At 31.7% G+C, this 27666-nt stretch overlaps 4 protein-coding genes across 4 annotated transcripts; 3 read left to right on the top strand and 1 right to left on the bottom strand.

Annotated features, from left to right (window-relative positions):
• The first annotated feature begins 525 nt into the window (after positions 1-525).
• LOC133804572 (probable protein phosphatase 2C 72) lies at positions 526-2298 on the top strand. Its single transcript, XM_062242723.1, has 5 exons — positions 526-749; positions 838-1185; positions 1270-1387; positions 1486-1709; positions 1787-2298. Exons 1-5 carry the CDS (start codon positions 555-557, stop codon positions 1955-1957), a joined length of 1056 nt encoding a protein of 351 aa, XP_062098707.1. The 5' UTR covers positions 526-554; the 3' UTR covers positions 1958-2298.
• Positions 2299-6415: 4117 nt separating this feature from the next.
• LOC133804571 (probable protein phosphatase 2C 72) lies at positions 6416-9526 on the top strand. The gene is made up of 5 exons (XM_062242722.1): positions 6416-7060; positions 7141-7455; positions 7534-7654; positions 7739-7962; positions 9164-9526. The coding sequence occupies exons 1-5, from the start codon at positions 6866-6868 to the stop codon at positions 9353-9355; spliced, it is 1047 nt and encodes a 348-aa protein (XP_062098706.1). The 5' UTR covers positions 6416-6865; the 3' UTR covers positions 9356-9526.
• A 1191-nt stretch (positions 9527-10717) lies between these two features.
• Positions 10718-14006, bottom strand: LOC133804570 (uncharacterized). Its single transcript, XM_062242721.1, has 5 exons — positions 13852-14006; positions 13128-13380; positions 12942-13047; positions 11663-11806; positions 10718-11295 (listed from the first exon to the last, which is right to left on the bottom strand). The coding sequence occupies exons 2-5, from the start codon at positions 13367-13369 to the stop codon at positions 11023-11025; spliced, it is 765 nt and encodes a 254-aa protein (XP_062098705.1). The 5' UTR covers positions 13370-13380; positions 13852-14006; the 3' UTR covers positions 10718-11022.
• A 9070-nt stretch (positions 14007-23076) lies between these two features.
• On the top strand, positions 23077-27293 carry LOC133804917 (vacuolar-processing enzyme-like). The gene is made up of 9 exons (XM_062243021.1): positions 23077-23348; positions 23702-23866; positions 23950-24106; positions 24583-24668; positions 24770-24969; positions 25711-25759; positions 25933-26142; positions 26536-26742; positions 26841-27293. Exons 1-9 carry the CDS (start codon positions 23127-23129, stop codon positions 27021-27023), a joined length of 1479 nt encoding a protein of 492 aa, XP_062099005.1. The 5' UTR covers positions 23077-23126; the 3' UTR covers positions 27024-27293.
• Positions 27294-27666: the final 373 nt, after the last annotated feature.

The following is a 27666-nucleotide window of genomic DNA, read 5'->3' as shown; positions in this document are numbered from 1 at the left end:
GGATAAAAATGTCATCTCCATTCTCGTTTTGATGAGAAATTCTCATCTTATCTAAGTATCCTAAATTATATCTATGATAAACATCTTTATAACAATTTATTACAATTATTAACCTAATATACCATATAGGAAACTAACATTTGTTCTTTAGAAATTTTCTATGAACCTTATCACTAATCTGATTTTGCTAACACAATTAGGTTTTTCTCCAATTTATCAGTTAAGTTATTAACAAATTTCACCTAATTACCACGTAGTTAGCTAATAGTTAGCAAAATTAAGGACTAAATTAAGTCGAATTTTGCTAAGTGGGTTAATTTGCAAATTAACTAATAGTTCAAGGATGCCATTTTAAATTTATTTACAAAAGAATGATGTAAGCTATAGCAATCTTAGCCAGTAGGAGCCTATTCAGCACCAATATAATAATATTATCTTGCTAACGTGCGCCGTTGGCGCTAAAATATTATTTTTTTTATTTTAATTTTTTTTTACTATAAAAGCATACGATACGTTGAGACTTGGAGAGAAAGGAATAAGAGATATTCAGAGCCATGGGAATCTGCATCTCCAAAGTATCCTCAGAGATCCACAACGCCGATTCCATTCACGGCCATGAAAACGCAGTCATCTTCTTCGATAATCGAGCTCAGAATTTCACTCATCAGAGTCTCCTCAACCTCAAAGCCTCTGTTTACTCCAGAGAAGGAAGCAAGTGTCTCAACCAGGACTCCGCCATTATCTACCAGGTACTTTGAGTTTGATGTTATCGAGTTTTGAGAGTTGAATTTTTTGTTGTGTGAATCTGAATCTGAATTTTTGGTTTGGTTTGGTTAGTGTTTTGGAGCGGGAGAAGGAGACGGAGTTTTCGCTGGAGTTTTCGATGGTCATGGACCGAACGGTCATGTAGTGAGTGAGTTCGTCAGAAATCGCCTTCCTCTGATTTTGTTGGATCGAAAAGAGGCTTTTGATAAGCTTGGATTGGATTTGAACGATGATGTTTACGAAAGTTTTAGAGAGAAAACCTTCGATACTGAGCTGGTGCCGGTCGATTTGGATGGAGATTCTCAGAAATGGAAGGATGTTATTACCAGCTCCTTTAAAGTCATGGACAAGGAGATTAAGCTTCAACATCAATTGGATTTCTCTTGTAGTGGAACCACCGCCGTTGTCACCATTAGACAGGTAAACGAAGCTTCAAATTTCAAACTAGATGTGTGTATGTATATATATATGTGTGTGTGTGTATTGACGATGAAATTGAAACAGGGGGAAGATCTCATCATAGCGAATTTGGGGGATTCAAGGGCTGTTTTGGGAACAAGTACAGATAAGAATGGAATTAAGGCTGTTCAATTAACCACTGATCTAAAGCCTAGCATACCGAGTAAGAAAATTTTACCCAATTCCTCAAATTATTGGTCAAACAGCGTCTGAATTTTATATGGTTTGAGATTGACTTAATTATGTTGTGTTGCAATGCAGGTGAGGCAGATCGAATAAGGAGTTGTAATGGACGAGTTCTTGCGCTGAAGAACGAACCTCACATCCAACGAGTATGGTTGCCGCACGAGGACGCCCCTGGCCTAGCCATGTCTCGTTCTTTCGGAGACTTTCTTCTCAAAGACCACGGCATCATCGCTGTCCCTGATGTCACCTACCATCGCCTCACTCCCAAAGACCAATTCATGGTTCTCGCCACTGATGGGGTAATTAAGAACTATACATCTATTCGATATATTGGATTTTATAAACGGTTTCTGATTGGTGTTCAAATAATGAATAGGTTTGGGATGTGTTGAGCAACGACGAAGTTGCCTCGATTGCTTGGGAAGCGAAGAGCGAGGAGGGAGCGGCGAGAGCGGTGGTTGAGGCGGCCATGGGAGCGTGGAAAAGGAAGTTCCCTCATGCCAAAATGGACGACTGCACTGCGATTTGCCTCTTCTTTGGGAAGTAACATTATCCTGGTTTGAAGACTTGAGATGTTTTTGTTGCACTGTTCTTATTTGTTTCAATCAAAATGATGGCCATGCTTGCCTCTGTCAATGCTTTGCTTTGCTTTCTCTTTTGGGTATTTTTTTTAGAATGGAGAAAGCTCCAATAGAGTAGAGTATGATGTTCCAAATTTAGAGGAAAAAGAAAATAGATTTATGTATATGTATATGAGAAAGAATATGATCATATATAGTTTGGTCATAATCTGAATATGATAATTGATGATGATGATGATAATGATAATATAGGGATCAACCTTGAGAAGTTGATATTAATCAAAATTAAATAGACTTTCCCATTTCATTTTTCTCTTGTTACATTGCATTTTTTTTTCACTATGATTATAGAAAGGAAAAGGATTTAAATCCAAAGAAACAATGAGAGTTAAATTTAGGGTTCATACTTTTTTTTCTTCTTTGTATTTTTATTCTCTTTATTTGTTTGGACACTGTGTTTTAACCAATTAATTTTTAGACTTTATGTTTTGTAAAATTATTCAAATAGACTCCTAAATTTGATTTTGATCAAAGTTTTTGTAACTTAAGTTACAAATAATTTACCAAACTAACAATTCAAAATAAAAAAAATTTGTCTAACAACTATATTATTATATTTGATTTTTTGTTCACTAAAATTTGTCATTATATTACTATGTATGTATATGTATTTGTCTTTTTAGACTGTCGAATCATGCCACATTAGCACAATATCAGTATTACATGAGCAGACTGTTTAAAAAGTTGAACAAAATGTAATATAAAAGGTACATTTACAATAATTTCTATAGTTCAGGAAACAAATTTACTAGGAAAAAAATTCAGGCAAAACTCTATAAAATGTCATAGTACATGGAGAAAATTTCTTATTTACCCATTACATTATAAGTTGTTAGCTAAAGTGGTTAAGAGAACAATAACATAAAAGCTAGTGAGGTATTCTATCTGTTTTTTCTGATTTTGAGGATTCAAGAGAACAAATCTATGGTTTGTAATTCTCTTCTACATACAAAGTGAGTTCAACTAGGACTTTGTCCTTTGATCTTGCTTTGACACCACAACTAAACATGAATAGTTTAACATTAAATTTGAATAATACACTCAAAATTTCAAATTTTAATAATACAATTAAAATTTACAATAATATAAACAAAATTAAAAGTTTCAAATAATTAATTTGATATATTTATAAAGATAGTGAGTGCAACCACGACTACAAAATTTCAAATCACAAATAGGGATGTAAATGGGTTGAGTTGGCCCCGCCCCCGCTAAAGATCCGCCTTGACCCGCCCCGTTAAGGCATTTGATGCGGGTCGAGTCAGACCCACCCCAGATGTGTTGGAGCGGGTCAGACCCGACCCGGCAATGATTTTTTTCTTTTTCTTTAATAAAAGAAAAACATTTTTTTTTATAAATGGTCTTGCATACTAAAATAAAAAAAAATTAATATATTTCAAAGCAAAACATCAATGTTCTCTTCTATCTCTCTTAAATATATTTTGTCTTATTTATATATATATATATTTGGATCGTAGATTATCCTAAATAGTGTTAGTAATTAGTTTTTTTTTTAATTATTTATTACAAAAAAAACAACAATAACCGGATTTGGTCGTGATCCGACCCGTTTCAATTGTTAGCGGGTCGGATCTCGACCCGCCCCGGTTATATCCGGATCAGGGGCGCCTCGTCGGGTCGGGGCTCCGCCCCGATCCATCGAGTTTTTTTGCCATCCCTAACCGCACCAAAAAGAATTTAAAACTGCATGGTGCTGTGTGGACGAATTTTGAACACCTTTATATTGTAAGTAGTTAAAACACCTTACTTTTTGTCTATAGAACAATATTATTGATATTGTTTGTTTTATGCATTTGTTCAGATTCTTTGTGTTCTGTTTTCATTTCTTTGGTTTTATCCTAACAAAAAAATTCTTTGTTTAGATTCTCTTGTTACAAATTAATTTTTTATTTCAGTTATTTGAATTAAAAAAATATATATGCTACAAAATTCCCTACAAATTATTATTACCTTCCTATAATAATCGACTATGTATTATTATATGTGATGCATAAACTTTTATTTTATAGTACCACAAATAGCTCATGGATCATATAATTTATAATTTTGTCGATAAATAGTCTTAATAAGAAGGTTGACTTATTGGGAAAAATAAAATAAAAATTCTGAAAGAATTAATTAAATATAAAAGAGTCACAAATTTAAATTGAATGATTGAAGAATTCAAACAAAAAAAATGAAAGGTCCACAAAATTTTATGGAAAAACTATATGTTAATTTGGTTTGAAAAACTAAAAAAAAAAAATTAGAAGCTATTGATAATTTGGTTTGGTCAATTAAACTCTAAATTTCAACTAAGAGGTGTTATAATTTTGTTTTATTTTAAAGAATAAATAATGTTGTGACTAAATTTATTATGGGGGAACACCATTGATTAGAAGAGTCAATTAATGAAACTAACTAACTTAAGGAGTTTGATAATTGATTAAACAAATTATTAATTACTAGAAGGAGCTTATTATTGTAACTTCTAAGACAATCATGAGCTAACCCTACCAATTATAATATTATCTTCATAAAAAAATTATAATTTTTCATTGTGATGTCACCCATATTTATAATTATTTTCTTATATAAATTGTTATCATAATATTTATACGTGTGTGCAATATACTATTTGAATTCTAATTTCACAATTTTAAATTATACATATTTTTTTAAAAATTTATAAAAATTCTCTTATAAAAACAATAGAATTGTAACTTATATATATATACCGAAATACTAAAAGTAACTATATACAATAAAACAATGTTGTGAAATTAATAGCTTACTTGATGGCACATTATCAAGAGTTTTCATTATGGAGTTAATGACTATAAAAATAAATAAATTATACACTTATTAAAACTATGATAAATTTCATCCATTCATCACAAATAATTTATTAAGATATTGTTTAAAATACAAAGTGAGAAAACAAATAATGAGTGTTGGTGGTCCTTCTTGGGCGAATATGTATTATTATGATTATTAATTATTAATTATTAATATTCCTTATGTTCTTAAAGAAAAAAGTAAAAGAAAAGCAACCTAAACATAATAATAATAGATAAAGAATGTTATAAGGAATGTTTGGCAAAATAGTTATTTAATCTGTTTTTTTTTTTTAAATGACTATCCAAGCACACTTAATGATTTATATGTATAAAAAAGTAAGGAAATTCTCCAATAGGGCTTCACTTTGAGTCTTATCGATGGGGCTCTCAGTATTTTCGACTTATGAATAATTTTCGGCGCGATTTTTTTTATAACCGTGTATATTGTAGCTATTTAGAGCATCCTGCAAATTTTCAGAAAATTCTGAATAGTTTACAGTACCGAAAACTAAGTTCAAATATGTTGCATACGTGACTAATTTTTTTTATGTGCGTGGAAAACAACATGTTTGTACCTAGTTTTCGGTACTGTAAATTATTCGGAATTTTCTGAAAAATTTGCAAGATGCTCTAAATAGCTATAATATATATGGTCATAAAAAAAAATCACACCAAAAACTGTTTACGGGTCGAAAATACTGAAAGCCCTACCGATATGACTTAAAGTGAAACCCTGTTAAAAAATTATCCTAAAAAGACAAAAAGTATATTAGATATCCTACTTGAAACACTATTTTACAAAGCTATAAAAAATTATTTTTACAATTGCTCACAATAATAAAAAATTTAATTAATATTCATAAATTGGGAAAATAACAACGTATCACAATTCCTAAAATCATATTCATATCATATTAAATGTTGTTTTTAATTAATATTCCTTATGTTCTTGAAGAAAAAGTAGAGCAACCTAAATAATAATTATAATGATTACTTGGCAAAATAGTTTTTCTAGTGAGTTTGCACAATAATTTGTTTTTTGTAAATCTTTTATAATATAAACTTAAATGATTTTTTAAATGCATTCTATAATCTAAATTATTCAAAATATTATCAATAATTGCATTTAAGTACTAAATTAATTTTATTTTTGAAGTTAATAATAATAAATTCTGTTGCCCGGAATCAATCAATTTTTTTTTACCACAATAAAACTTAACTTTACTAGCAATTATACTTAAATATCAATTTTTTTTACAACAATAATATCTTAAATAAGTAATCTTAGATATATTAACAAAGGCTGATATTATTAACCTAAAAAAATTAATTTAATACTTAAGTTCAACTATTAACAAAATTTAGTATAATTAGCGTCAAAATATGATTTATTATTTAGGAAGTGACTATAACTAATTTGTTTTTTTACAACAACAGTGCATTCTTTTTCTATTTTCGACACCTGAATAGGTGTAATCACAAATTTTTTTTATATGATAATGTACATTGTAACTATCGAAAACATCCTACAAATTTTCAAAAAATTCTGAATAAATTAATATACCGAAAACATGATTAAAACAGCTTCTTACAAGCGTGTAAAAGTCAACTGTTTGAAGCATGTTTTCGGCACCGTAAATTATTCGAAATTTTTTAAAAATTTGCAAAGTATCTTAAATTATTACAATGATGTATACTGTCGTCTAAAAAATTTGAAAAAAAAAATCTAGATATAAAAAACACAAACTTGATGTACCAATATTATAAAAAAAGAAAATTGAATGCACCTTAGTAGCTCCCATATAATTTAATTTAGCACAATAAATAAACAATATATCATAATTCATAAGATCATATGGCTTCTTAAAAAACAGTATATTAATTTAATTAAGTATTTTTTTAACCAATTAATTTAATTAAGTTGACATACATAATAATAACAAGCAAAATAACAAATATTCAGTTAAGTCCGCCATGGGACTGTGCCTATCCAAACTCTCGTCGGAGCTCCCCCACTCCGACTCCCTCAACGGAGGCCATGAAAGCCGAGCCGTCTTCTCCGACCAACGCAACTCCACCAATACTCACACTCGGCCCCACGCTCTCTTCTCTCTCTACTCCCGCAGAGGAACCAGACCTCTCAACCAAGACTCCGCAGTTCTCTGTCAGGTAACCATGGCTTCCGATCCATTTCTTCTTCTTCTCTTCCGACTTCTTCCTTTCATTTCGATTTCATTCGCCTTGGTTAGGGTTTCGGAATGACTGAAGCAACCGTCTGTGCTGTTTTCGACGGCCATGGACCCAACGGCCATGTAGTGAGCGAGCTGGTCAGGAATCGCCTTCCTCTGATTTTGCTCAACCAAAGAGTCGTCGTCAACGAAAGTTCTGCCGTGAAAATGGAAAACATTGAATTCAAATTGGTACCGCCTAATTTTGATATGGATCCTAAGATTTGGAACGAAGTGATCACCAGTTCGTTTGAAGTTATGGACGCCGAGCTTGAGATTCCGCATAAATTTGACTTCTCTTGTAGTGGAACCACCGCCGTCGTCGCCATTGCACAGGTTCGATATAGATCATAGCTTCGACTATCAATCTGTACTGTACTGTACATATATATATGATTATATCAATCTGTGTAGGGAGAAGATCTCATCGTAGCGAATTTGGGGGATTCAAGGGCAATTTTGGGGACGATTACAGAGAACAATAGCGGAATAGAAAGTGTTCAATTGACCACTGAACATAAGCCTAGCGTAACGAGTAAGAAAGAATTAAGAATCATTTTCTGTTTTTGGGTTCAAAATCATTTGGTGGAATTTGAATAATCTTCTGAATACAATGCAGGAGAGGCAGAGCGAATAAGGAGTTGCAATGGAAGAGTTCTAGGGCTGAAGAAGGAACCAGAGAGCAAGCGAGTATGGCTGCCGAACGAGTACATTCCTGGGCTAGCCATGTCTCGTGCTTTGGGGGATTTTGTGCTCAAAGGCCACGGCGTCATCTCCGTCCCTGATGTCTCCTACCGTCGACTCACTCCCAGTGACCAATTCATCGTTCTTGCTACTGATGGGGTAACACTAAAACTGATTCACACACCCAATTTGCTCTTCGTGTTATGATTACATATGTGATTTGCTTACACAAAGTCTTTGAGGTTTCGAGTCCTTTCCATGGAAATTGCTATAGTTTGTTTAGTGCAGAGAGTCTATTTCGAAAATAAGTTTGATGTTGATATTGGTACCAATACTAATAGTAACCATTAGTGTCGAAAATAGAATTTATATATAGAGAAGGGGCCAAAACAAATTAATTTTAGAGAGGGTGCATATAAATTTGGGGCTTCTCTAGTGCACACTCAATTTTTTGGTGTACTCTGTGCTGTTTTCAACCCAAGAATTTATTTAGATTCCAATACAAGGTTTAAACAAGTTAAATGCTAAGGGACGTAAGAGCACTCCCATCCGGTGCTCTACTTCAACTTTTAAAATACCTCTAAAAAACACACATTTTTCTATTTTACCTCTAAGTTTTACATTTTACAATACATCAGATTCTCTATTTTTTTCTCTATATCATTTAAATATTATATTTTCAAATATTTTTTATTCATTTCAAATATTTTTTATAACTATCAATAATATCCTAATGTATTTTAATATTATAATATTAGGTTAAAGGATGAATAGTGTACATTAAATATAACTTGGTACTGTAGCTTTATCTAAAAATATTTATCTAAAAATATTTGTAAAATACATCATCCAATGTATACCCATTTTTGTTAGTTTTAGCTATTTTTTACATATTTTGGTAATATAACTCACCCAATGTGAGTGCTCTAAGTGGTGTTCAATAACATATGTAGTTAGCATATCACTATTGATATAATTCAATATCACTATTGATATAATTCAATATCGAGTTCTATATATTTAAATTTAATAAATATTATGAGTTATTGTGAACCAACTATAGGTGTCAACTCATGTATTATTAGTTACCTTAAAGTGTCAAATATCATCACTTTTGTACAATATATTGCACCTGTAATTGTTTTTGATACTAATGTGAAATAATCTGCTTTCATCTTAAATTATTAAATTTTGTACGGAATGTTCTAAATAATACACCATTATAAAATGGGGGTGTACATTAGATAATTTTCATATAAATTTATACACAAATTTATATTAATTTTTTCAAAAAATATAGGTAAAAAAAAAGTCATTAGTGATGATGGTATTTGTTTGGATTTGGTGTGGAAATGAATAGGTTTGGGATATGTTGAGTAATGATGAAGTTGCGAAGGTTGCTTGGGAAGCCAAGAATGAGGAGGCGGCGGCAAAAGCGGTGGTTAAGGCGGCCAGGGCGGCGTGGAAAAGGAGGTCACGTGCTCCCAAAATAGATGATTGTACTGTGGTTTGTCTCTTCTTTCACAAGAAACGGTTCAATAGTGTATTATAGAGTTTGGAATATTAGGATTTTTTATTTTTTGTTTTTATTTCTCTCATTTTTTTCTTTCCAATTAAGCTCTGATGCTGAATTAATTTGCATATAATTATGTAATAAGAGAGTTGCTAAAGACACAAGCACTGTCTAACACTATAAAGAAGTGGTATATTGTTATTGATATAATTCAATATTAAGCCTCGCATATTTTAATTTAGTAATTATTATGAGATATTGCTAGCTAACTATAAAGTGTCACCTCATGTGTTATTGGACACCTTAAAGTATCAAATAGCAACACTCATGTAATAGTAGAGATGAGAAAAATAAAGGGTTAAAGGCAATACTTAAAATTGGAAAGTGAAATTTGAGATTTTATGCATAATGAGGGAGCCTAAAGCTAAAGCAGTCTCAATCTTGACATCATGTAAAATTGATGCTAAATTTTGCCCAATTACCGAAAATACCCTTACTAGATTTTCTAACTCTTTTCTCATCTCACGAAACTCTATTATATTTCTCAATCTCAGATACTTCCATAGCACAATCACACCACACACACTTCTATTTCTTTCAGATTTGAAGACCATACATCAACCCACGAACACCATGGAAGCTCTTTTGCCATCTTTTTGCTTTGTTTTTTTTTTCTTTCTAATTTTATTTGTCTTTAATGATTCAAAGTTTAAACTAAGTAAAAAGTTCAGTTAAAATACTAGTATATGCATTTCAAACAAGTATGTGTTTGATTTTGTTGTTTTCTTATAATTTTTTAGATCTAAACGTAAAAATTTAAAGAAAACTCGATATATCTCGATATCCAGCTCAATGGGTCTTTAAAAATCATGTTTTTCCTAAAAATATTTATCTACCTCGACAAACCTCGATAGAACTTGATGGAACTCGAGGTAATTCATAGAAAGTGCATAATTTTTCACTCGGGCATCCGTTTTGGGTGATTTTTTTTAATTTGGATATTTTTTTAGATCTACACGTCTATGATGTGTACACACACATTTGAGAAGTTCAAAGATTAAAAACACCCCAAAGTTCAAAACAATGCCCTTATATTTTCAAAGTTTGGTATGTTTTTTTAAAAAAAAATACACTTAATATGAATTATATCGAGACATGTCGAGGTTGTATCGATTTTCATCGAAACCTGTTGAGGCAAATGACTTTTCATGAAAAACATGATTTTTGAAGGCCCATCGAAGTGTATCGAGGCATATCATGAGAAACAATAAATACACGTATGATTAGTACTTGAGACAATGATTTATTGTGTTTTTTTCACATATTTGAAACTATATGTGGTATTCTTGCAATTTTATTTATAAACTTGAAAGAAGTTCAAAGTTTCACAAGACAGAATCCTAAGACCAAGACATGCCTTGTTGATTTAGTTCTTGAGTTATTCCCGAGCGATGGTGCTGCTCAACCACTATGATTAAATATTCATGAATGTAAGAAAAATAATTCACAAAAAGACCAAAACTTTAATGACACCTTTCTCTTTCAACAAAAATTAACAATAGCTGATTTACTCAGAAAACTCTCGGTTGCAAATTGTTGCCTCCAGAAAACCAATAATGAATCAATTCTCTATATTCCAAACCCCATCTTTATCAAGACCGAAGCTATAGAGCATTTTAAAAGACACAAATAAAGTGTTCCAAGAATCAAGTTGTATCATCTTTAGGATCACCTCCAACTCCAAGTAGATCATCATCATAAGAAACAGGTACCCTCAACCTCTCATGGACAGACATTGTTTTTTTCTCATCATTTGTGGGCTCACTTTGATTCTTCACTTCCAACAAGACTTGCAAGCCATCCGAAACATCAGATGTTGTTGTCTTGTTCGAGGAGTCATCGGCAATGCTTTGAGATGAGTTACCTTTCCCTTGCTCTGTTTCTTGTGTCATATTTAGTTTTGGTCGCTTGAATTGCTTCTGCAGAAGGATAAAGAAACTTGTTAAGAACTAGTGATTACCTGGGAAATGAGAACAAGACAAAAAGCCGCCACTTTCAAGAAATATGGTATGTGTGCAAAAATTTGGATTCAAACTTGAGAATGTGGAAACCTTATGCTTGATCATAGTACTTGAATGTCTCACAGCACGGAACATTCTCAAGTCTGCTCCCAACATGGTAGTGCTAGTAGGTTTCAATATTACCACAATTAAGTTTTTCTAACAAGAACTGCCTATGAATGAAATCGCATAGAGATAATACGAGTCATCAAGCATATAGGAATGTAAATATATATACGTGGTCCTAAATATGCATATGCAGTTCACTAGTTCAGATTTCACGCACCTCAAATTCCTTTGCTTTATTCATTATCTCTTTGTAGGCTTTTGGTTCTCGCGTTTTAAGGATGCTCCATAATATGCCACCACCTGTTCGATATCGTCTGCCATCAGAAGTCATCTGACCTCCACAAGCCTGGACTGCTTCCACCTACAATATTTTCTTATACACATCAAAAGATTGTTCCAACTACTTTAAGATTGGGAGATGGAAAAGTATCCCGTTCTTCTGATTGATTACACAAACAAGATGTCTCGAAGAAAATATGCCCCTTTTCTCTCTTCGAATTGATTGGTTAAAGAAACACACAATAAAAAATACTTCTGCTAACCATCATCCTCATAACACAAAATCTTCGGCATCAAATTTTTTTACTGAACAAAAAATCATTTCTATGTTTCTCCCTATATGTATTATTGTCTTGTGAGAACTAACACTCGCTGTTAACCATGCATGTTTATAATTAATCTTTTATAATTAGTTAATAAAATTACCGGCATAAAATGATAGCAACATACAGAAATAGCAAACGATGAAGATTCGGCCAGAGAACATCAAAGCACATAGCACAGGACTTGAAGGAGCAAAATAGCTTTTACATCTACAATAGAAATCTGCAAGTATTGGGAAACATTGTTGAGCATCAGAAATTAGGAATCGTTGTGGCTACTAGAGTGGATAAGTATTCAGCTCCACTGCTGGTCCAAAATCAAGCACAACCAGTTTCTCACCTTCCCTTAGAAGGGCTAAATATACCATGAATATCTAAACCAAATGGGGAAATAAAGAGAGAAAAATTAAAAAGTGGAGTAAGGAATAGACAGAAGACTAGGGAGGTCAAATTAACCTTTAAGGGCAATGCAGTTCCAAGTTCATAATCTGTCTTCCCGGTAAGAAGATTGAATTGACACAGTGACAAGAAAGAGTTTTTGACAGATCATGAAAAAGAAGACAAAGAGATAGAAAACCAGTTTCAAGAGAGTTCTGTGAATGGCAATGCAAGGTATATAAAAGTCCCATTACAGACAATCACTTTTAAAATATTTCTGGGAAAACCAATATGCTATAGTTACATCAATTGAGCATAGTCTACAGATAGGACTGCAAAACATGCTAAAGACAGGTTACTGAAATAAACCTCAAACACTGAACTAGTAAATTTTACGTCCTCATATTATCCCTCAACAAGTAATGGACAAAGTCAACTATTGATATCCCACCATAATGAGTTGAGATAATTTATAATATGAATTCAAGACACAACACATGAAGAATAACTCCATACCTCCTTGATGAGATCACATAATGCAGAGACCCCAAGACATCCAACTGCCGTATAAACCATGTATGATTTCTTCTCTTTCAAACGCCTACATGCATCTAACACAAATCTGCAAAAGAAGGAGACTTTCTTCACAACATTTTCCGAATTTAGTAATTGTTTGATATGTAAATCCTGAACTTTGTTTACCTGTTTATATCTGTGACATTAGGAGCTGCACCAGTCCTCTTTCGCTTATTCTTCTTCTTGTTGGCCCTCCGCCTCCGCGTTTTACTCTGAGAATCTTGGTTGGTTTCATTGGATTGACCCGTCTGATTGTGTGAATTTTGGTCGACTAGTTCACCTTCTTCCACATCAACCATTTCAACGTCATCTTCGAATATATCATCTTCCTCATTAAGGGTATCCAATATGCTTTCAACTCCTTCCATTTGGATTGAAACTGCAATATCGAGGGGCGACGTGAGAGAGAATTTTGGTTACTCTTTAAGCTTTAAAGGGTTTGTTTGTGTGTGAATTTGAGAAGCAAAGAAAAAATCGTACGAAAAGGAATATTGCTAAAACACCATAATCATATGTTCACTCACTCAGTAACCAATAGTGATGTCAAATGTCAATAGTAATTAGCCATTTCTTTTCATTCAAACATTTAACCGAACACCTAAACTACGTAATCTTAACTACATAGCCAAAATCAACACTCTGCAAACACTTTCCTTCATACAATTAATTGGGTATCAAAGATATTCTATACGCATGAATTTATTCTAGCTTAGAGAGAAAAAGAGCAAGAAAACAATAAATAATGAAACAAAACTACATTCGAAATCAACAATTGAAGGTCATCAATACAGCATCAAACAAAATGACATCAATATACCAAGAAAGCAATAGAAAATTTAGAAAATAATACCGTAGTTCGATGAAAAGCTGGAGACCCAAGTTAGAACGTCGACTTCGACGGTGGCTGGCGCTGGTGGAAGAATGACTTCGACCGTGGCTGGCAGCTCCGAGTGTTTTGCGAGAGAAACAGTGTAATGTAATGTTAGGGCTTTTTTGGGCTTATGACTTTATATATGCGTACGCAATATTCTAAATCTTAGGCCAACGAACGCAATTATTAAATTATTAAATATAATCACAAAAATACGTTAACAAACTTCATTTGCAAAAATACCTTCTCAACCGAAAAAAATATCGGAATCAAATCTCAGGAATCCCGATATTTTCTTTATTCATAAAAGTAATATTTTGGTTACTTATAATGTCACTTTAGTTACTTATGATACTGATTGGTTACTTTTTTTAATAAAAAGTTTCATTTATATTATACATTTTGGTTACTTTCAAGCCTATTTGTTGAGAAAAATGATTATCTTTAGAAACCAATTATTATTTTTTTAAATGAACCAATTAGTTACTTTAATAAACATAGTTTTAGTTTTAGGTTATATTGTAGTGTTTTATTATTTAAGACATTTTTACATTACCAATGAATAGCTTATTAGCAAATGATACTATTTAGTATACTACATAGTTACTTTTAAATGAAAAAATATAATATACTTTTTAGTCACCCATAATATTTAGATGTGAATTATTACATTTTTTTACTAACTGAGTAGAAAAGAAATTAAAAGTTACATTAGAATTATATAAAAAAAAATACACAAAATGTATAACAAGTTACCATATAACTTATTATGAATGTTATCATTTAGTATACTATATAGTAACTTTTACATGTAAAATTAAAATACATTTTTTGGTCACTCTTGTAATTTACATGTAAATGAACGTAGTAAACATATCATAAATAAATTAATAAATAGGTTAAGTTTAAGTTAACCTGTTATATGACTTGTGTTTACAAAGTTTTTCAGAAACTAGAAATAGATTAAGATGTAAGAGTTAGGAAGAAAGGTTCAAAGATAAACAAATAGAGTTTTTACGTGGTTGGGGCATTAATGAGCCTTAGTCCACGAGTCTAATGTATTAGATTTTAGAGGGCTTTTGACAATAGAGTTTTCTGCAAGTTTTAGCAGAGTAATTGCTCACAAGAGAAAATCTCGGATCCCCGCTACAGTGCACAACTAGTCCTATTTATAGGCAGTCAGGTGCAATGAGCTTGAGCCGGATTAATCCCGGCCCAATAGGGATATAATCATGGTTTACTCGCTAATGGAGTCATAATACAAAGGATATAACTTAATAAAACATATTAATCAGGGCCCATTGGGTCCGCTTGAGCAGAGCCAAGCCTTACAGTTGCCAATAGTACGTAACCTCAGACTGGTCCGCGTGGGCTTCTAAAAGGATCCTGATGACATGATCTGTCAGAGTAGTGGGAGTATTGTTTCCTAGGAACAGTGTACGTTCCGTGTGTAACCTCTTCTACAGGTTAGTTGAGTAGACCAACTTCCGTGTTTCTTGGGGACATATCAGCGTCAGGGAAGATCAAACTTGCCCTATCTGGACGTCTGGTCCGGGTTCCTTTACTAATGTCCTGGTTCGCTCACCAGGACAGGTTCATTCTTGACAAGGTCTATTCCTAGCCTAGCGAGCCTGCTACCCCTATTATTATCTCGGAGGATGCGGATAGGTTGGGGCTGGGAAGATGAGTTGAGCCTGCATCTTGGTCCTAGTTCTCTTGTTATGGTCGCGCCCATCGAATATTGTTGAGCTCATTGACTATTGGGCCGTTAGGACTTTTTTCTTCCTTGTTCTTTGGCCTCGGGATGGGCCTGGATCTCTTTGAGGGAGCCCATGGACCCATTATATCATGCCACATGTCCCAATGGGAAAACAGGGATAACAACTTGTTTAATTAATTATACTTAATTATGTTAAGTTAACACATGTCAATTTCGAGTTTAGTAGGTTAACCTGATTTTGACCTGAAATTTATTAGTGTTTAATCAGATTTAATCTATTTTAATTGGTACGTGTTTATGTTGAACCCAAAAGCTCACTAATGTCGTGTTGTTTTCAAGTTGTGTTATCGTGTCGTGACTTATATTATCAACCCTATCAATAGTAAGCAATATTACATTATATTTCAAAAAGGAAAAAAATTCTTCCCCCTTTATTTAATATTAATATTGTAAATTTATTTAATATTAATAGTGTAATATTATTGTAGAATTACCATTGAAAAATATAAAATATTATAAACTAACTAACATTACATCAATAGTTATAAAAAAATTGACAAAAATTATGTTCAATGTAAATTTTATAAATTAAATATTTGTTTTAAATACTTTATTAATTCATATGGTATACTCAATTTCTGAGTGGTTTAATATAGGATATGGTTGAGGGTAAATTCACTTTAGATGTGATCAAATCAGGAATGGAAATAAACATGCTTGATGTTTATTTGTTATTTTAAATGACTGATTTGATTAGAAAGTCTTACCAAGTAAATTTCATGAAATATAACTTGAATGGTAGTTTGTTTGATTGTCATTTGATCATGTTGTGATATATAACCATTTGTGATTGTAACACATTGTTTTAATCTATAATAACATCAACTTGTGAAGTATGTAGATTTTAATTATTAGATTATATAAAAATCGTGATTTCTTTTATTTCAATTTTATTTTTGTTTGATTGCCTACTTTTTTTATAGACAAAACCTTACATCAATACATACTATAATATTTCAAGCCTTAGGTAATACTTAAGGGTTAAAGACCAATAACTATAATATATATTTTTATGATTAAATAGACTAAGATGATATAATAATGAAAAAAAGAAAAAAGAGGTAGGATTTTGTCGCTAATCCCAAAATTTTCTAAAAAAAATATAATATAAAAATAGAAAATCTCCCCACCTAATTTTCTGTTTGTTTTTAATCATAAAAAAGTTGATATAATAGTTTATTTCATTTTCCAACAAAATTTAAACAATTTAACGTTAGTATTAATCATAGAATTTCTTTATAATTACTTGATTTAATGAATTTTTAGCTAATTAAGGTGACTTTAGATGGTTAAGTGATATGTTATTATTTTTAAAAAAAAAAATTATATGTTGTTATTTTTCATTTAGTTTAAACACAATGTTTTTGTGGTTGTATACATACTAGATATAATTAACTTGCAAAGCAAGTTTTATTTATAAAAATTATTAATTATTTTTATTAAATTTATATTAATGTTATATTAATTTTAAATAAATATTTTATTTTAATTAAATAATTTATTTATTTTTATTAAAGTTAATGTTTGTTTTAGTTTTTGAATTTAGAAGTGAGAACAAAAAATTATATATTGTATGTTTAATATAATATTAAATATTATACGTGGATTTTAAATTTAAGTCTTTTGCTAGTTTTTTTTAAAAGTAATTTGTTGCTAATTGACAACAGATTATATTATATGTTTAATATGATATTATTCTATTAAGTAAGTTTAAGTTTAAATAAATTTTATTTAAGTTATAAAATATATAATTTTATTATTTTTAAATAATTATCATTATAAAATATCTCAAAAATATCTTATTTTAATTTATTTAATTATTTATTATTTTTAAATAATTATCATTGTAAAATATTTAAAAATTTTCATATTTTAATTTGTTTAATTAATTATTATTTTAAATAATTATCACTGTAAAATATCTCAAAAATATCTTATTTTAATTTTTCTAATTATTTATTTTATTTTATTTAAATTTAAGTGTTTACAAATTACTGTTTAGTATACGAATATTCTATTAATATAAGAATATTTCGTTAAAATTAATATTAAAAAAATAAAAAATCATTAAAACAAAAATTTTTCAGAAGTAGAAGAATTGCCCTTTTCTTCTAATTAGTTTTATTGTCTCTCTCGACAACCCATTTATTTATAGATTCATTGAATCTAGTCTTCCATTTTTTATTTTATTTCATTTAATGGAAGAATAATAATGTTACGTGTAGACTAGACTCTCCTCTAAAACCAATAACTGGTATTGATTCTTGTAAATGTAATTTAAAAAAAAAAAATCCATTTAACGTTTAAAATGGATCAAAATCTTACAAGTCATGATGCAATGCTTAAAAAGTTGCACAAATCTCACAACAAAAATGACTCAAATAAAGGCTAATCAAACTAAGTACACTAGTAAAGTAAATTAACCCAATAACTAAGACATTCCTAACAAAGACAAAATCAAGTTGCATCTAGAAGAGGAACACCGCCCACCACACCCACAGCCACCACCAACTCCACTGGCCTACCGAGGTGCCACTAGCCACACTTGAGTCGAAGCCAACACCATGACCTAGCCCAGCACTAGAACCACAACCACTGAGATGCACAAAGAGACACATCACGCCAAAGTAGCCAAGCTACGACGCAGCCCACAAACCCCGTAGCCAACTACTAGATCCAATAACCCACCCTTGTCACATACTACCATATCTAAAATCCCATTGTTGTCGACCACCAGAGCTCAAAGACCTGAAGGAAGCCCCATATTAAAACCAAAAGGAGAATGTGCTGCCATGAGAAGCACGAAGAGCTAGTGCACGGTACCCCCACTTAGGGGTGTGCACGGTGTGATTTGGGCAGTTTGAACACTTTTTAATACACCGCGCCACAAGTGCGGTGTAGTAACTAGACACACCGTGCGATGTGATTTCGTTGCACCAAACCGACCAAACCAAACTATTTTTTGCGGTGTGGTTTGGGTGGTTTTCCACGGTGTAAGTGTGTTAAAAAAATATGTGTGAGATAGAGATGATGATAGGGAGGAGACGCAAATGAGATGAGAGATGAATGAGTTATTGTCGTGTATGATGTGTTAGAGAATAAGGTTATACCCTAATTTAAGTGGGCTCCTAATTTCAGATTGGGTTACTAAAAAATGGTAAATATGTAAAGTTTAATTTTTTTTAACATATTTGTAAGTATACGGTGCGGTGTGGTGCAAACCAAAATTTCACACCGCCAAACCGCGCACCGCACCGCACGGTTTAGCTAAGATACAAACCATACCGAACCATTCCACTTTTGACACCGCGGTTTGTGGTGTAGTGTGGTGCAGTGCGGTCGGTCGCCGCAGTTTGACGGTTTAGATGCACACCCCTACCCCCACCTATTGTCACGAGCCCAATCAGTCATAGCCATCTTCTCCAAAGGAAGTCGACAACCTCATCCATTATCAGCTAGAGTGGCCTTAGACGCACGCTAAAATCAGCAGTGGCCACCCTAACTGAGAAAAGAAGACGAAACAAAAAAAGAAAACCATATGCGGCTAGGGTTTAAGAGAAAAAGTGTTCCACCATAATAAATTTCAGTTTGCTTTTTTGATAATATATTTTAAAGATACTATTATTATTTACTTATAAATATCATATACACTTAGACTCGTTTGGCCAACTTATTAAACTATTGGATTGGATGATTCTCCCATTCAATGTTCGGACATGGTGAAGAACATGACAAATTAGTCCAATTCTCCAAAATATTTCTATGTATACAGAATTATTTAACCCATTATATAATCTCTCATGCAAGTGGTGGGAATTATATTTTTAATTTATATATAAAATCATTATTATATTAAATATTTATTTCAAAATTATACTAAAACAAATATACATTCTAGATAAGATTATTATTTTTAAATCTTCTTTTTAAAAATATTTTATTATTATTTTTCATAATTAATTAGATGAAAGTGTATCACCATTCTTATACTAGGCCAAATCAAAATATAACACTTAATTGCATTCAATAGCATAGTACAATCTTCCATCCAATAATTCAATCCAATTATGTTGGCCAAACAACCCTTATGATAAGATTAGTCAATATTATTGGAAAACAAATCAAATTACAATTATTATCTTAAACAGCTGAATAAGAATCAATTTTCTTGCTATCATAATTTGGGCCATAAGTAGAAAATAAAGTGGCCATAGTTTTTTTAGTCACAATTATATAATGGAATCAGAATCTTGATAAAATAGAATCTTGATAAAAAGATATTGTGATTGTGTCAATTTGTGACAAAATGTATTGTGACTGCAAATGATAAGATATTTTGCAAGTTGATGATATATTTTTATTCAATTAATAGGATAAGTTTTTGTAGTAGTTGTTATATTTTTATTCAACTTGATAGTTGAGTATAATGAAATTGAGACTTTTTGGTCCATATATATATAGCATAGGTACCCTACAATGATATTGACATTTATTATAATAATAACTGTGAAATTAATTATCATTCATAGTCGTGCTACATATATAAATTGACAAGGAGTTTTACTTTAAGCCCTATCAGAAAAATTTTCAGTGAATCTCGACTTGTGAATAGTTTTCAGCGCGATTTTTTTTTTATGACCGCGTATATTGTAACTATATAGAGTATCTTGCAAATTTTCAGAAAATTTTGAATAATTTACAGTACCGAAAACTAAGTTCAAACATGTTGATTTCCACTCGTATAAAAAAAATTAGTCACGCGTGCAACAACATATTTGAACTGTAAACTATTCAGAATTTTCTGAAAATTTACAGGATGCTCTAAATAGCTACAATATACACGATCATAAAAAAAATCGCACCGAAAACTGTCAACAGGTCGAGAACACTAAGAACCCCACCGATATGACTTAAAATAAAATCTCTATAGGAGAATTCCCTTATACATTTAAGTAATTTAGTCATGAATAAAGATTTCATTACATAATTTTATATGTATATATTATTCCATATAAAGTTAGGACAAATTTTTGATGAAGTTTTAGTTTATACGCATTAGATTGTTTAATATACTCATTTGTATAATTCATTAAAGTATAAAAATGTGTCCCACGTTGCTTGACCTTCCAAACTTTATGTATCATATAATAAATATAAATATTTTGAAAAGGTTTATGTAAGGAATAGTTATAGAAAAAATTAGTTGATTTTGAAAAGTTTGGTATTTCTGTTCGGCTCGTTTGTTTCTTTTCTCCATCACGACTAATAATAGTTTGCATAGTAGAGTAATTGAGTGTACTTAATAGTTTGCCTAATGAGTTAAAATATATATTATTATAAATTAACATGAATTTGACAATATGTTGAGATGAATTTGAAGTGTTGTAATTTAACACGTAAGAGCATTTCTAATCACACTAGTTAAATCTTTTTTTTTAGCTAAAATAATTAAAAAGTAATTTATTTTGTATTTTTAATCACTCAAATGGGCTAATTATATTTTAACCATTTAACTTTTTGACTCTCTGAATATAGAGAGCATCCATGACTAGCTAAACTTTATTTTATTATCATCATCGCTATTTGATTATTATTTCCATAAAATATATATTTATATAACTAATGTGTGTTCCATAAAAAATATTAAATTATTCAATAGCTAGTTAAAATAGAGGATAATTATAGATGTTAAGTTAAAAATGACTCCTAAAATAATTTTTTAGCTATTTTAACTAAAATTTAACTAAAAAATAGAGAGCATGGTTGTAGTTGCTCTAAGGTGGCCAACACTACAAGAAGTGTTATCTTTTAATTGGCTAGCGATACCCCATAATAATTATTAAATTAAATTGTATGGCACTTCATAATTATCTTTTAAGGTGCCCAATACCACACAATATGACACCTCATAATTAGTTAGCGATACTCCAAAACACTTATTAAATTCAAATATGTGAGACTCAGTATTAAATTGCATTAATAATAATACGCCAATTTCTTATGGTATTGTGCACCACTAATACTCTCTTAATAATTTACTAATAGTGATATGTCGCCTGTTGTGAGATTGGACCCGAGTGGTGGCCGCAGTAATTCTCACATGAATTTGTTTTGTGCATTGCGTGCAAGAGAAAAAGAAGGCCATGTTGACGTTGGTTTTCCCGATTGTATGGGAAAATAAGCCAATGGGAGCACATACCTTACCGACCTAAACTTGTCTTCCTCCTCATTCAATATTCCATTCCATTCCATCACTAGACTACTCCTTCACAAATAAATACAATGGACCCACCCACACTACTATCTTTTCCTCTCATACAAATAAATTCAATACAATACAATTCACTTTTTTATTTTATTTTAAATTTTACTTCTGCCATAGATCTTATAATACATCTACCAATTCTATAAGAAGGGCAAATTTTCTTTTAATATTTCACAATTTTTTTATATAATAATTTACATTGTAGTTATAATATACATAAAAAAAAAAAATTCTTTTCAAAATTTATTAATCAAGGCCCTTAAATATATATATATATTGTATATTTTAGTCTTTTTTGTGGTTTATTTTATTTATTTATAGCAGATATCTCAATAATTTTTAGAAAATTTCAAATAATATATGATGTTGAAATTAAATAGTGTGTTTTATACGAGTAAAAAAAATAAGCACTTTAGCAATTGCTTATTTAAATTTTAATTTGAGTATAATAAATTATTCAAAATTTTTTAAAAATTACTAAGATGCCGACTAGAAGTACAATATACACCATCATATAAATAAAAAATAAATTATAATTTCTCCACCTTAAAAAATATAGATAAAGGCTGTTAATAGAGATTAAAGTGACTTTCCCATAATATATTTGTTTATGGAAATGATATGCAATGCAACTCGATTTTAATTTTAGATCTATTTAAACCAAAAATCGTTAAATGAGTGTAAAATCTTTTATTTTTAGCATAATAACAGTCCAATGTGTTAAACTCGTTAGAATTATGTTTAGTGCTTATATGCTATATATAGTAAAAAAAAACTCACATAAAATATTAAATTCATGTTAATGCATAACACAACTTCCAAGAGGTCATTAATCAAATAATCCATTACTAACTTAGATCTTAATTTTCCAAAGTACTTATAATTTCACAATAAATTATTGTCACGTTGTATATTTTTGTTCTTAAATATATAAATAAATAAATAAAATTGGGAGTGGCACAATAAACAACCAAAATAATTTCAGATTACATTATGATCATCAAAATGAAAGCGAAGCTTCGGGCGATTCAAATCAATCGCACGACTTGCTGACGTGTACGGCTGTGATTTGTTGATAAAAGCACCAATCAAAGATGGGTCTCATGGTGGGGACCACTCAGTTCCCTTATATATGGAATATTTTTTACTTTGATCCCAACACAACCAAACATTATCTGATCACATTTCTCTCTTTCGCCGGAAATCGCCATGGCTCCGTTCGCCACCGCCACCCTCCTCCTCTGTTTTCTTGCTCTCTCTGCCTTCGCCTCCGGTAGCCGGGATCTCGTCGGAGATGTTCTCCGATTGCCCTCCCAAGCTTCCAGATTTTTCCGTCCTGCTAATGCTGCCGCCGACGATGCTGATGCCGTCGGGACCAGATGGGCTGTTCTGATTGCTGGTTCGAATGGGTATTGGAATTACAGGCATCAGGTCTTTCTCTTTTTACTTCTTAACTCCTCCAATTATTTGGGATTTTTTTTTAACTTTAGTGAAAGAAAAAAAAAATAGAATTTATTCAATGGGTTTTGGATTGGTTATGAAGAATCTGTATGTAAGGTTGATTTTTAAACATTTTAGAGGTCGAGATTGTTGTGAAGCTGAGCATGAATTGAGTGTTGTGGGAAAGTTATGCTTTTGGTTTTAATGAGTACGTGTGTTGATTTTATTTAGAATTAAATTTTGTCCAAATATATGGGATATGAGATACTCATGGTTTTTTGTGCTTTAAAGACCACATAACACGGTTTAATTCTTCATTTTGTGATCTGGGTTTTTCGTTTCAGGCGGACATATGCCATGCTTACCAACTCTTGAAGAAAGGTGGGTTAAAGGATGAAAACATTGTTGTGTTCATGTATGATGATATTGCTTTGAATGAAGAGAACCCAAGGCCTGGAGTCATTATCAACAACCCACTTGGGGATGATGTCTATAAAGGAGTTCCAAAGGTAGTTTTCTTGCCCTCTAAATTAAACTATTTGTTGTTCTTCTTGTTGTTGTATCCTTGACATGGCAGATTTTGTGTTGACAGGATTATACTGGTGAAGATGTCACTGTTGATAACTTTTTCGCGGTTATACTCGGAAATAAAACTGCCATCCAAGGGGGTAGTGGGAAGGTTGTAGATAGTGGTCCAAATGATCATATCTTTGTCTACTACTCTGATCATGGTGGTCCTGGAGTTCTTGGTTAGTAGTTCTCTATTCTATGAAATCAACTTCTGTTAGTTCCTGTTTTTACCTTCCTTATTCTATTAGTTGGTTATAGATCAAACTGATGGTATTGTTTGCCTCTTTTGTTTTTCTCCTCCCTTAAATTTTTGAACGTTAACATGATTTTCGAAAGATGGTATTTAGTTATAAGCCTGGGATTTATTGTCTTGTTCAACCTGACTATTTTTACAATTTGTCATCTTGGTTTTAAGCAGTAGTTTCAATTTAAGATTTGTGTGGCTCTTGTGTTAAGCAGTATCAGTATTAGTACTGACTTATAGATTTAATGACAAACAGTACAATGGCTCCTTGAAAGTTTGAAGTATGACTGGATGTTTGTTCACAGTTATTATATTAACTTGACCCACGATTCAGTATGATCAGATCTGTTGCATGATGAAGACAGCACTTATATTCTCTTATTCTTATTTGTTTATTTATTTTCTTAATAGGAATGCCCACCTATCCTTACCTTTATGCCGATGATCTGAATGAAGTTTTAAAAAAGAAGCATGCTTCAGGGACCTACGAAAGCTTGGTAAGTTACTAATTCTTATTTGATGCATGTCTGATGCTGTTTGCATCAATTTTGGTAAAAAAATTTATGCTTTGGCAGTAGGACTAATATAAATTTTGCAGGTATTTTATCTTGAGGCTTGTGAATCTGGAAGTATCTTCGAAGGTATTCTCCCTGAGGGTTTGAATATCTATGCAACCACTGCTTCAAATGCAGAGGAAAGCAGTTGGGGTACTTACTGCCCTGGAGAGTATCCCAGTCCTCCGCCAGAATATGAAACCTGTTTGGGCGACTTGTACAGTGTTGCTTGGATGGAAGACAGGTATTTTAAGCATTTGCAATTGTAATATTGAGAAAACTGTTTTTTGTTTTTAAAAGCTAAAAGTTGTTTTTTGAAAACAAGTGGAGTTGTTTGGTATTGTTTTCATAAAATAATTTTTAAAAACAAAGTTACAAAAAACAGAAAATTTTGAAAATAAGAAAAAATTGTTTTCTGTTGTTCTCAAATTTTCTCACTTCTTATTTTTCATCATTTTTTCTTTCAAATTATTTTATCTCATTATTTATTACAAACTTTTAAAATATTTTTCTCTTTGTAAATATATTTGTTAATTTTTTATTTAAGATTTAAAAAAAAATAAAACTAAAAAATTATTTTTAGAAAACATTAACCTAACACCTCTTGATTTTTGAAAACTACAAAAACAGTTTTCTGTTCTCATTTCTGATAATACAATTTTGAAAACAGAAAACAATACCAAACAGACCCTTAGTATTCGGTTTATTTTGTTTTATCCTTGGATTTATAACACAGTGGTCATAAGCACAGATGATTTATACAGAAATAAGTTTTGTCATATGATGAAATTATGTATACACCGTTATCTGTCCTTGAAGTTAAAGTGTATTGATTAGATGGATTTGGTTGTATTAGAAGTGGATGATGACTTTATGTTAGAGCTGAATCTGTTTAATCTATATTAACAAAAGGAAAAGGTTCTGTCTCATGTTTAATCACTTATATTTTCCTGACTGAAGATTAACAATCTGATATTGTGGGCAGTGACGTACACAATCTGCGGACGGAAACTTTGCATCAGCAGTATGAACTGGTGAGAACTCCTTCCTAAGCTTGCTGTCAGAGGAAATGTAGTATTGCTTTTCATATCGATATGCTATATATTTACTAGAGTGAAAGAAAATGGTGGACTATTCAACAAGCCCTTTCTTTCAGTATCATTGATGATGCCAAAGTGACGTGATTGTGTTTTGTTGGTATTATCAGGTTAAGAGGAGGACATCCAGTGACAATTCTGCTTATGGGTCTCATGTGATGCAATATGGGGATATTGTGATTAGCAAAGACAGTCTCTTCAATTATATTGGTACAAATCCCGCAAATGAAAATTACACTTATGTGGATGAGAACTCTTTGAGGCCGCCTACAAAAGCTGTTAACCAGCGTGATGCCGACCTTGTCCATTTCTGGGATAAGGTTACATCCTACTCCTTGTGCTATATCTATATCTATATATATTTATCTTTTTTTTCTTTCCAAAACTAGGGTATGCGTGGTATATTTAGCCAACTGACCCTTTTTACTCTTTGTGCTATTATATATATAAATATATTCCATTTGGCCATAGATATTTGAGGTTGCTAACCCATATTCCCATATCTAGACATTTTCTGCCTGCTTATGCTTGCAAGTATATACTTTTTTGGTCTTGCAAGAATGAGGGTGTAATTTTTTTCACTTTGCAAGTTAATACATGTTTTGCTCTTGGATTATGTTCTGATTGTCTTTCAGTTCGGTTAGTATTTCTTCTTCAGTCCTACCTATATTTCTTTCCTTTGACTCGGTTTCTTCTTGTTCTACCTTTTGCAGTACCGGAAGGCACCTGAAGGCTCACCAAGGAAGATCAAAGCCCAGAAAGAGTTCCTTGAAGCAATGTCACATAGAATGCATTTAGATGAGAGTGTGAAACTTGTTGGGAAGCTCTTGTTTGGAATCGAGAATGGTCCAGCGGTGCTCAACGCTGTTCGCCCTTCTGGTCTTCCACTAGTTGATGACTGGAAATGTCTGAAGACAATGGTACTTCTAATCTTATCATGTTCACCCCACTTTTGAAACATACCAGTTCTGACTGACCCTTCATAACAAATCTTACAATACTTGGACCTTGTATGTAGGTGAGGACTTTTGAGTCAAAATGTGGATCTCTGTCCCAATACGGCATGAAACACATGCGTTCCTTCGCTAACATCTGCAACGCTGGAGTGAACGAGAAGCAGATGGCCGAGGCATCTGCACAAGCTTGCGTAAACATGCCTTCGAACCATTGGAGCTCACTGCAGAAGGGATTCAGTGCTTGAGTGAAGAAGAAGAAGAAGAAGAAGAAGAAGAAGAAGGAAGATATGGGAAAGGAAGGAGAAGAAAATACATGATTGTGTGATTTGATGAAATATTCATGATTGATTGCGTTATTGTTTGTACAGATCACATTCAAGCAATCTTACTTACCAGACTTGTCTTATGCTAATAATGCTCGAACTACTATACTACTATGTATGTTTTTGTTCAAAATTGTATAGTATGTTGATATAAGTTTGGAATGAATTTGGTGTTTTTTTTTGTGCACTACTGATCCGGTGTTTGTTTTTGCTAATTTTTAGTGTCGTTTTTGTTTTCATTGTTGATGAAAGATGAAGTGGTGTGGTTGTGTGTTTTGAAAATGGTAAAAGTAAGAATTATGGTGAAATAGTTGAGCCAATAGGGTGTAGACACGTGTAAGGAAAGCTTATGAGGCGTGCGGAGTAGTGGTATTAAGAGAATCATATTCTTTAGTATTAGATTGAGGTGAGGGGTTGAATGAATGAATGATTAGATTAGATTCCAATTAAGTAATATTAATAATTGAATTTTGTTTTGTTTTGTGTATAATTTGAATTGTTGCGTGTTGGATTATCCAATCCAAACCAAGCTTTGTTTTTGAAATAAATAAAATTATATGGCAAA

The sequence above is a fragment of the Humulus lupulus genome, chromosome X (assembly GCF_963169125.1).
Source record: "Humulus lupulus chromosome X, drHumLupu1.1, whole genome shotgun sequence".
Lineage (NCBI taxonomy): Eukaryota > Viridiplantae > Streptophyta > Magnoliopsida > Rosales > Cannabaceae > Humulus > Humulus lupulus.
The sequence above is the reverse complement of the archived record's forward strand: the minus strand, read 5'-3'. Positions and strand labels throughout refer to the sequence as shown.

Excerpts from the sequence above, each read along its gene's own strand:
- LOC133804571 (XM_062242722.1), top strand. The coding sequence starts at position 6,866 with ATGGGACTGTGCCTATCCAAACTCTCGTCGGAGCTCCCCCACTCCGAC. Across the intron at positions 7,456-7,533 it reads CCGTCGTCGCCATTGCACAG|GGAGAAGATCTCATCGTAGC; the intron begins GTTCGATATAGA and ends CAATCTGTGTAG. Across the intron at positions 7,655-7,738 it reads ACATAAGCCTAGCGTAACGA|GAGAGGCAGAGCGAATAAGG; the intron begins GTAAGAAAGAAT and ends AATACAATGCAG.
- LOC133804572 (XM_062242723.1), top strand. The coding sequence starts at position 555 with ATGGGAATCTGCATCTCCAAAGTATCCTCAGAGATCCACAACGCCGAT. Across the intron at positions 1,388-1,485 it reads TCTAAAGCCTAGCATACCGA|GTGAGGCAGATCGAATAAGG; the intron begins GTAAGAAAATTT and ends GTTGCAATGCAG. Across the intron at positions 1,710-1,786 it reads TGGTTCTCGCCACTGATGGG|GTTTGGGATGTGTTGAGCAA; the intron begins GTAATTAAGAAC and ends AATAATGAATAG.
- LOC133804570 (XM_062242721.1), bottom strand. The coding sequence starts at position 13,369 with ATGGAAGGAGTTGAAAGCATATTGGATACCCTTAATGAGGAAGATGAT. Across the intron at positions 13,048-13,127 it reads AATGTCACAGATATAAACAG|ATTTGTGTTAGATGCATGTA; the intron begins GTAAACAAAGTT and ends CTTCTTTTGCAG. Across the intron at positions 11,807-12,941 it reads TATGTGATCTCATCAAGGAG|GTGGAAGCAGTCCAGGCTTG; the intron begins GTATGGAGTTAT and ends AAAATATTGTAG.
- LOC133804917 (XM_062243021.1), top strand. The coding sequence starts at position 23,127 with ATGGCTCCGTTCGCCACCGCCACCCTCCTCCTCTGTTTTCTTGCTCTC. Across the intron at positions 24,669-24,769 it reads CAGGGACCTACGAAAGCTTG|GTATTTTATCTTGAGGCTTG; the intron begins GTAAGTTACTAA and ends TAAATTTTGCAG. Across the intron at positions 25,760-25,932 it reads TGCATCAGCAGTATGAACTG|GTTAAGAGGAGGACATCCAG; the intron begins GTGAGAACTCCT and ends TGGTATTATCAG.